Raw genomic sequence first — 10,712 nt, 5'->3', positions numbered from 1 at the left:
TGAGAAGGACCCATCCACTACCACCCTCTGGGTGCGGCCCTCCAGCCAGCTGGCGACCCATTTGACTGTGTGGGTGTCTACACCACAGCCTCCCAGTTTAACGAGAACGGGGTGAGAGGCAGTGTCAAAAGCCTTCCGGAAGTCCAGGAAGACTATGTCCACTGCTACCCCTGCATCTAATGATCTGGTGATCTGATCGTAAAAGGCCACCAAGTTGGTCTGACAGAACCTGCCACTGATGAACCCATGTTGGTTGCCCCTAAGCATGCAGTCCCCTGCTGGCCCCTCCTGAATGTGCACCAGAATCATTTTCTCGAACAGCTTGCCTAGGATCGAGGTAAGACTAACTGGCCTATAGTTTCCCAAGTCCTCCTTCCTCCCTTTTTTGAAGATGGGAACCACGTTGGCCCTCTTCCAGTCCTCCGGCACCACTCCAGAGCACCACGAGTGCTCATGAAGCCGTGCCAGGGGTCCTGCAATGACCTCGGCCAATTCCTTTAGAACTCTAGGGTGGAGTTGCAGGTGTAGCAGCACAGGGTTTGTTTTTTGGGGGTACTTTTGACTCTGGGAGATCCTGGTGTAAAAACACCAAACAAACCCCGCACTAGAAAAAAGCAAGGTGGTGCATGTGGTGACAGCATGTGCTGCCTGAAACTGGAGCCTGACTAGCTGGAGCCATACTCCAACTGCTGGTTAGGCTCCCTGCTGCCAGATAGCTTCCTGGGGCCCAGCTGTGGCAATGTGCTGCTGCTACTTGTCCCCATGGAAAATGCACATGTGTACTCATCTGGATGTGCCCCCTATGGCCACTCCCAACCCTCTAGTTAAACAGCAACATGAACTGTATAATAACCTACTTAACTCTGTGTAATTCCTTGAAGAGCTTCTCTTCAGTCAAGTCTGAGACTCCTTATCAGAAGCCAGGATTATGACCCTATGCTTCACCCCCTTCCACTTACCTGACCTTACTCACTTCCAGTAACAGGGGTTAGGGGCTGTTACAGTGGGTAGGGACTGAGAAGACTCAGGGAGGAAGAAAGGGGGACAACCTTTTAATCTGTTACCAAGTCACACCACTGCCCACCACCCAATATTTTCCATTGCAAGAGATAAGCATGTTGGATAATTACTTCAATGATGCAATGTTTAATTATAAAATGCAATGATCAGACAGATTAACAGGACAGGGCAGGAATAGGCCATTGTGGAAAGAAGTCCAAGTTCTGCACAGTTCAGTCACTTGTGAGTATCATGTTGTTTGGGGCAAAGAACTAATGTTCCATCTAATATTTTGACTTAAAAAAAAAAAGGGTCCCCCAGACACCTAGGAAACTGTTAGAGGCAAGTCATGTAGAAACAGGGAGGGGCTACACACCATGAAGACCTTGGTTTCCCTTTCAAGACTAGACTATTAATAGTTCCCAATTGGTTGACATAAGTCACTCGGGCAAAACTAAATTCTCTAAAGTCCTTTGGCACCGAGCAGGCTCCTAGCTTGGTAAGACACAGACCTTCTAATGATTAGAATGGAACCATCATGATGGGCAGCTTACAACGTATTCCTTAAAACTTTTCTGTAGTAATACCAAAAAGAATCTGAACAAGGTTTTTTTTGTTCGGTTTTTTTTAACATCCCTTCTTGCCCCCTAGAAGAGAGTTATGCATTCAAGGGAAATGGCATTTGTAGGCAAATCTTAGAACCCGTTTGTCTGATTCTACCCCAAAGATCCCAGTCCACAGTGCTATTCCTCACCTGCCCGCTGTTTGGAGTTTTTGGACTTTGTCCCCTCCATAAGGAAAGTGAACATTTTGCTGGCTGGATAAATGAGGCACATCCTGTTCAGAATGGCACGCACATCCTTGCGAACAACATCTTTTGGTTCCCCAACCTGGGTGAAGGAGAAGCAAATCACAGGACCAATTTTTAAGCACTCCACATTGCCCACTGCACTTTGCCACGTGTCTACACAATACCAGACAAACCTGGCTCAACCTTCAAAAAAATGTAAACACTCAGGACAAGGACCTTGGAAAGGCAACTATGCAAAGTATTAGAGTGAACTGAGTAACTACAGCATTTATTTGTGCCCTGGTGGCATCCATAAGCAAAACTGTAATGCCCATTTCCATTAGTATATCATACCTTCAAAATAAGATATGGGATGAAAGAGGATGCTTCGTTCTCAGTAAGGTGGTACTCCTCCTGGCTCAGCAAGGTAAAAAGCAATTTAAGGTATTCAAGGGCCTTCATCAGAACACTTGTGTTGGTTTCAAAGAAGCGCAGTGTAAGCCACTTCAAAATTAGATCCAGGCAGCTAATAATTCCATCTTTTTCACTCTCCAAGTGCTTGAAAGGAGGGAAGAGGGAGGTGAAAAAAAACCCCACACATCAGTCTGTGTACACTGAAATATATGGCCTGAAGAAATGACAAAGCATATATAAAAGCTGCATCTAGTAGTGTAGTACATATTTATATGTTATTTTCTGCTAATACAAGTCTAAAATTCTTGTTTTAGGCCTGAGACACATCAACTGCATATACACTTCACAGCTCCCTCCCCACCAAAAACTGACTATATTAAGTTGTGGTCCTTCTGAACATGGTCATTTGGGTTTAATTTTCTCAGTAAAGCAAGCTAAAACACAATGAAACTTCTTAACCTACTCCCGACTCTTTAAGCACTACTTAACACAACTGAGGCAGTGCTTCTGTGGCACAGAACACTCAACATTTTACTGGCTCCTATCACAGGTCCATTACTCACCTCGATCATAACAGTTAATGCCTTGTTGTGGTGCTGAAAGTCTGCATGAAACATCTCATCCTGTAGCCATCTGGCAACACAGCTGGACATCTGAGTCTTTAGCTGCTCAATATATTCATCACGGGGAGTAGTGAAGTTCCATTTCAACACCTAGAAAAAAACAAACAAACAAACAAATCCCAAAAAACAAAGCACTCAGAACTCAAAGCAAGTAATTCACTGCTTTTTACCAAGCTGACATGAAAGAATAAACCTGCAAGTCTGCTGTTTTTTAATAATATAAAACAGTAAACTCTATCCCAACACCAAAAGAGCACAGATATACAACACTGCTTTAAATTCTAACACTATAAAAGCCTACATCTGTCTGTCTGTCCGCAACACTTTATTCACACTCCGATTGACTGACGGAAACAGAGTGCTCCAAGCATGGGGGAGCGCCGCCATGATTCCAAAGCCACGTCGAGGACCAGACAGGGGGTGGGGTAGCCGGGGCCAGCAGCACTGGTCTTGGCTTCCCTGCCCCACTCCCTGCAAGAGGCAGAACAGCAGCAGCATGGGACGTTAAGTGGCGGCACTCCATCCCAGCCCCCTTCCCTCCCCCACCCCTCATCATTCTTGACGGGCAATTGGCTAGTATAGCCATAAGAATGGAAGCAGGCATGCTTCTCCACAGCATTTGGTAGTACTCTAACAAAGCAAGATTTTCCTAGTTCAGGAAATTATCTTTCAGCCAGTTCAATGTGCCACTTAGGTTCCCTGATGATGATTGATGCCCATATAATGATCACTAGCATTTTTCCAACGAGTGGATTTTAGCAACAGGGGTTGATAAAAATAACAAAACCTAATCCTTTTCTAAAAGTTCATACTTAGTGACTGAATTATCATGCTTGCAGAGTAGGACTCATGTCCATCAGTCATATCTTAGCAGTCTTTTGTGCTTTAGTGTCTGGTTCAAATCTTGGGGCACTCTTTAATTAGACTGAAAGTTCATGGTTTTCTTATATCATCTAAAAACTTCTGTGCTCCATAAGCAGCCTTTCAGTTGGATGTCTGCTCTTTAGGTGAGGACTGCTACTCATCTCCCTAAGTAGGATGCTAAGATCTCTTACCTGTGAGCAAGTGCTTGCTTACAGAATTCAATGTGCTAAAAAGAAAGCATGCTCAAGCTCTTCCTCACCTTCAATCCTTTCTCATCTCTCATCCTCTGCTCTTTCCCATTTGGGACGATGATAAAAATAGGACCAGATTTGTCTTCATCTTCCTTCAGGTTAGGTTTGCTTGGTACTTTCTTCCCTTGGATACCCTGAAAAACAAAAAGAGTACTGAGGATACAGGTACCACAAAATCCATATACACACCATCACTCCAAGTGATCCCATTCCAAGCACCGAACATTACCACACCATCATGCTGGACAAGTGTATGAGACCCAGGCAGAAGCTGGAAAACTATGTTTGTTAGAATCTTGAGGTAAATGCTCTGCTGCAAGTGGAAGCAAAACCCACTATAAAGTGTGTGCAGTAGCCTCTTGTGACACAGGACATTTCAGAGTTGACCAGTGCACAAGTTACCCACAGATGTCTAAACCCAATTTGGTACCTGTTTGATGGCTCTGTTCTTTGTCAGACTGGAACTGCCTTTGGTGGGGCTTGTATTAGCCTTGGATAGGCTCGTATTGCCCTTGGACATACTGTTATTACCATCAGATTGCTGCAACAGGCCACAGAAAAGGCTTTGTGGTTGGACAGTTCTTAATACTTATCTCTAAATCACTCCATTAAGGCCCCACCAAGCCCACTGCATGCTCAGGAAGAACATTCTAGCTTAAGAGTTTAGATGAAATAATTCATCTGAAACACGAACATTTACAAAGGCACCCTCACAAAAATCTCTGAACAGTCAACTGTTTTACTTCCAAGCAGAACAGCACTTTCAATTTCTGCCCCACACAACAGCAAAACAATGAACTATGATATACTATCAATAAGAGAACAAAGTGAATGCCACAACTCAAGTACAGCCAGCTGAGGCTACCATTGCACTCCTTAGCATTCCCTTCACATACTGCCCTGGAGAGAAGGATTTCCACTTCCAATGTCACAGTTGACCAAATGATGCAGTGGCAGCATGGTAAGTTGCTGGCTGAAGCATCACGCTACAGTTCCAGAGGTGCAAGTTCAAATCCTGCTCTGGACCCATGACAAATAAAAAACACCACCACAAAACTCCCACTTATCTTTGCAGTAAACAGGTACCTGGCCATTTAGGTTGGGGAGTCCAAGGCAGCCAGATGTGGTGCTAGTTTCACACCTTTGTGTGTGCTGTTAGCTATGAAAATGCTATTCCTGTACTATGCTAGCCCAAAGGGCCATTAGGCTTTGTGGACCATCTCTCTGCTATGGATTCAGTTACTGTTCCAAGCTAAAAAAACAACTTTGCAGCTAGATACTTACTACAGATTTTAACATCTAAATCTATAACAAGATAAAGCAGCCAAGCAGACTTGAAGACAGGCAGGTTCAGCCGCAGCAAGCTTCTAGTACAGCTGTGGCTGTGCTGACAAGAACAAAAACAATTATAAAAGCACATCTAGAGAACAGATCTGAAAAGACTCCTTTGGTTTAAAAGCCCTGATAACCTGACACAGACCCTTCTTGTAAAAGCACTGCATATTACAGGGTTTGTTGGAAAGCTAAAAATCCACAAGAATAATTCATTAGTAGTTATTAATTATGTGCTTGGAATCCCCATACCTTGGCTTTAGAGGCAGCTCCTCCTGCTTTGGCCTTTTTTGGGTCAGGCTTATACTCCATGGTGCTGGACCCTGAATCGTCAGTGGGTGCTTGGGAACAAGAGAGTATTTCAAATATTTTACAAAGAATGAGCCCTTCCATAAATTTACACCGAGTTCACCTCAGATTTTCCAGTCTCACTGCAGAGAAGGTAAAGCTGCTTACTAAGATAACAAATCCCTTTAAAGTTACAAAATGGGGGATTTTAGACTCAACAGGGAGCTTGTTTATCCGTGAATTAAAAGCTAAGTCTTTGCAAAGTCCATCACTATTAAGAAAGAAATCTCTCATATCTGAACAACCAGTAAAATAAAGGGTTACACGTTGATTTTCCTTCTTCCTCACTATTAGTATGCTGCTGTTCTTAAAGGGCAAGCTTTGTCAGAACAGGGATGGTTTCTTTCTGTTGGCAGAATTAAGCCTCCATGTGAACACTAATTCAGAACGAAAGTGACATAATCTGATTTTTCCTAAAGCAAATTAGCCAATTCAAATTAAAGCCAATTTAATTCTGAATGGAGATTGAGCACATGGAGGCTTAGTGCATGTAACTAGTTCATTTTAATTCATGCATATTGGCTTCAGCATCCTCATGCAGAAAAAGCCCAAGGCCAAGAAAGTGTCTGGAGTCCAATGAAAGGTGCCTCAAGTTAAAAAAAAAATTGAGAACAACTGCTATCCTAGTCCTCACACTATGCAAGCAAAGGCTTTCCCGAAAAGTACCAGCAACTTACAAAGACTGGGTTTTCAAGTTTGCGTGACTGAGTGCTGAAGGGAAAGGCTGAGGCTCAAGTCAGTCTTTTCCAGAGAATCTCTTCCTCCCCTTACTTTTTCCACTATTAGGTGGCCTGGAGATTACCTGATGTAGACTGGAATTTGGCTGGTGCTGCTCCTCCTGCCATCCTGGAAGATGCCTTAGCAGGAGCAGCTGGTTTGGCTGGCATGTTGGCTTTGGCTTTCTCAAGCATGGCCAGGACCTGGTCTTTGGAAGTTGGCTAGAGAGAAACCAATGTAACATAAGCTATAAACAGAAATTAAATAGATGCATATTAAAGGTGCATCACAAAAGAGGCTAAGCAGAAAGAAGCTTTGTCTGAAGGACAGAGCTTTCTAGATACCTGGTTTGAGATACAGGGGCAATTCCTATGAATGTAGTTACAACATATTTGGAATGTTACATAGTGTGTCAAGTTAAAAAAGAAATTTATATGAGACTATGAAGAGTAAAACCTGTAGCCAGAGAAGATGTTTTTAGAATTCAAGGTCCCTAAAGGATCATTTGGTTGCTAGCTCCAAAGCACTAGGGAGACATTTGTTCAACTGTGAGCAAGGATGTGTAGAACAGTGTGTTTCTCAACCTTTTAAGTAGCAAGAACCCCCCAACTTATTAAAATTTTAATAAGTACCCCAACACTCAATTTTCCAGGGGATTTTATATTTACAGACTAATATGTTCCATATGTTGGAAGATGGGCTGTGTATATAAGGCTGTGACATGACAGATGTCTGAGCTAGTGCGAGTAGGGTTGCCACCTTTTATACCGGGGTGCACAACTCAAGTATGTACCTGGGCTAGAGGTGATGTTGACCAAAACTAGGAGAGCTGAACACCAAATTATTACTGGGGAATTTAAAGCACCGTGCAATGTGCGACACACCAAATTTTTTACCATAGTTTTGAGAGGAGGAAGGGACGAGAGAGGAAAAGAGGGCAAGAGAGAATGCTGAGGTACCCAAGTACCCCCCTGCCTGTGTCTCGCATACCCCCAGGGGTACATGTACCACAGGTTGAAAAACTATGGTGTAGAAGAACAGTGAGACAGTGGAATAGACTGCCTAGTAAAGTTGTGGATTCTCCATCACTGGAGGTGTTCAAGAAGAGGCTGGACAGCCACTGGTTGGGGATAATATAGGTGTAGCTAAGCCTATGCTCTACCATGGGTATTTCCTATGCTTCTGGGCTTTGTTGGTTGCCCCTCCCCCTCTTTCTGCTATATGTGTTAGTGTATTTTTAAGCCTCTCAGAGGCAGGGAGTTGGATTAGATGCCCTTGGGAAGTCCCTTTCAGCCTTGCCTCTGGGAGGCTCCTGCCCTTCAGTATCAAGACTTGACAGCGATAGATGAGACCTTCCTGAAGGTGTCATGAAAAGGCCTCAAAATAGTATAATCCGTAAGGGACTACAGGAGTTCAGGATACCAAGCAGGTTGCACCAATACAGTTTGAAGGCTTTGCAGTGCTTGAGAGTTTAAAGTGTGCAGGTGGAGATGAGAATTAGAAATATTTGTTTATGAGATGTAAATTTTAAGAGAAGTAAGAGTTCATCAGTTAAGCCTGGCCTAGATCTCTGGTACCTCAGTATTCCTATCACATGTCAGCAGTACCCTAGTCCTACAGACAGTAACCTTGGAATAAAGGAAAAGAGCAAGGAGGTGTGTGGACAGACAGAACAAGTGGATATCAACTTAAAAAATAAATAATAAAAAAGAAAAATCTGCATGGGGACAGGAAACCAGGGTCATGATGCTTTACAATCTGTTTTGGCCATATCCACAGAGAAAACAAATAAGGCATTTCACACCTACAGAATCACCAGGTATATCTGCAAGTTTATGTAGTTCTAATAAATTGATCTTATGACCTGTTTACCAAAATTACATTCACTATATATTACAATTTACATCCACTCTCATCCAAGCTCACACTGCCATCCCCAGTTAAAAGACCACAATACCTTCAGCTTGCCAGTGGCTTTAGCCATCTTCTCAAAACCAAGATGCATCATAAAGAATGGCAGGGCATCCTGGGCCTTTTTACGCACATCCCCATTGCGATCCTCTAGACAGGAATACAGATGAGGCACGCATAAAAGCAGGTCAGAAGGAACTGAACGGAGGGTAGGTAACTTTTCAGCCAGCCATCCCAGAAGCTGGAAGAAAGCACAGATAAAGCTTTACTCTTTTAATATTGTTGCTGTTGTCTGGAATATTTAAGTGGGGATGTGTCATCAGCAGGCTTAATAGGAGCAACATTTCTTGCATCTGCCCTCATAGTCCAGAACATGCCTCGCTCAAACCGGGCACCTGAAATCACCTGCGTCTTCTTGAATCTGAAAGTGCAATTCACAGAGGCAACAAGGCTTCAATATGCAGCTGACTTGATTCTAATTGAAAGGTTTCATCCCCAGGCTAGACTTTCAGAATTCACAGACTGTATTTCATGTGCAAAACTGTGACCAGCATTTCAAAGTACATATTACTTTTGGTCAGCACTCAGTTCCAGTAACATCCCAGAACCTCAGTCCTGCTCTTATCCAGCATTTGGGCAACAGGCAGAGTCATTCATTTTTGGTTTGCCTTTTTTAAAGTTTTGTTTAAATTTCAATACAAGCATAGAGTGCTGCTTATTACTCCTTGTCATGTTTGTCAGTTTCAGTACTGAAATTGCATTACACATTTTTTACCCTTATGGTGGCCCTGGTATATTATTGCAGTCCGCCTCATCTTATCCCCATTATTTTTGGAACTGTTTACTGCGGCTAAAACGCAGTTCAAAGGCATAACAAACAACTCAATGTATACTACAAGTCTTTACCTCTTGTCTTAAGAAAGGATTCTCCTTTTTGAGCTCCTCTGACAAGTCCTCTCCTTCCAACCACTCTTTCATGCCAGTCTGTTCTGCCCATGCATTCACAGTTGCTAGTGCAGTAGCACGGACATTGTTCTGCAGCAAGAACCAAGATTTAAAAAGGATAATCCTACAGAGGGTTCAGAATATCCAAGTAAGGGAATTTCTGTGATCATCCATTCAAGCAGAAGGAAAATCCTTCTGTACCAAGATCTCCAGATCCCATTTTTGTATACTGCTGTACTAAGTTTGAGAGTGAACTACCGTTTGTGATGGTATGAGACATGAAGAAGTTTCAGAAATATACACAATGACTTGGACTTAATTTTTGTTTAACATAGTAATTCACCACTCTCAGAAAAAGACTAGAAGCTTCTCAAAGTGTTTTGTCTGTTTACAAGATGGTTAAAAAAAACAGGGTTAATACTTTACACGAAAGTTTAAAAAGTTTAGCAAATTGTGAAACCAAGGCAATAATCAGGAGACAAGCGGGTTACAGAATCAGTTTAGGACGTGAATTGATCCAAAGCAGGTATCAGGGGAGCAATATCCTATTCATTACTTCCAGCATAACCCAATACTGCTGCTTTCCCTAAAGCCACTAGTATAATTTTTAGGGACAAACCAGACAGAAAGAACCACTGCTTAAGGAAATGCCAGGTTTAAAACTGCAGTGTAAATATACTTGCATTGTACATACACATGAACCCCATGTGTGAGAGAATAGATTGCGTTAGCTAGCAGCATCCACTGGGATTACCTACACACCCAGAGCTTCCTTATGCCTTCAGGAGGAAACAAAAAAGGTGGAGTAACCATGACACTCCTTTACTTCCCTTGCAATTCAAAGTCCATAAGAGCAGAGGACTCTGAAGTAGGGCAATAATTTGCAAGCTCCACACTGATATCCAATAATTCCACTGACTGTAAGGTGTTATCCCTCTAAACTATTTACTACTACAACTGACAGAGACAGGATACTGGGCTAGATGGACATTGGTTTGACTTAGTATGGCACTTATCTATGGAACGTAAGAACGTAACTGCTTACTCTAACGCCAAAGCAAAAGAAGCCATTATGTTTTTCAGTAGAACCATTTCCATGGTTCCCTAGCTAACTGCAACCCACTTAAGTCCCAAGTTGACTAGAAGTCACCTCTCCCAGGGCAAAAACAAAAACAACAAAAACACCACAGTCCTCTCTTCAGGTTGGGCTCACATGGCATTTCTACACGTACTTTTGTCTGTTCTGACACGCCAGAAACCCAGCACGTTGGAGCAGACTCAGTTCATCAAGTCAGCAGATCATATGAGCCGAGACACCCAGTGCTGCATCGCATACGTTTGTATAAATGGCAAAACGCATGTCAGCACACAGAAAATGGTAGCGGTGCACTTTTGAACTAACACACCTTCAATTCATTTTAGTTCAAAAGTGCACCACTACCATTTTCTCAGCACTGATGCACATTTCTAAATCTTGCCCATCAAGTCAGTAATGCAAACCCCGGGGGGGGGGGGGGG

At 42.9% G+C, this 10,712-nt stretch overlaps 1 protein-coding gene across 1 annotated transcript in view; it reads right to left on the bottom strand.

Annotated features, from left to right (window-relative positions):
- CKAP5 (cytoskeleton associated protein 5) overlaps positions 1 to 10,712 on the bottom strand; it is a 127,217-nt gene that overhangs the window by 19,470 nt on the left and 97,035 nt on the right. The window contains 8 exon segments of the mRNA XM_019519953.1: positions 1,754 to 1,889; positions 2,144 to 2,347; positions 2,767 to 2,916; positions 3,950 to 4,075; positions 5,526 to 5,614; positions 6,424 to 6,559; positions 8,296 to 8,490; positions 9,156 to 9,284. Coding sequence (XP_019375498.1) covers positions 1,754 to 1,889; positions 2,144 to 2,347; positions 2,767 to 2,916; positions 3,950 to 4,075; positions 5,526 to 5,614; positions 6,424 to 6,559; positions 8,296 to 8,490; positions 9,156 to 9,284 — 1,165 coding nt within the window.

Source organism: Gavialis gangeticus, unplaced genomic scaffold (assembly GCF_001723915.1).
Source record: "Gavialis gangeticus isolate Ggan-Ray unplaced genomic scaffold, GavGan_comp1, whole genome shotgun sequence".
Classification (NCBI taxonomy): Eukaryota; Metazoa; Chordata; order Crocodylia; family Gavialidae; genus Gavialis; species Gavialis gangeticus.
Note: the sequence above shows the minus strand (reverse complement) of the source record. Positions and strands in the feature narration are given on the sequence as shown.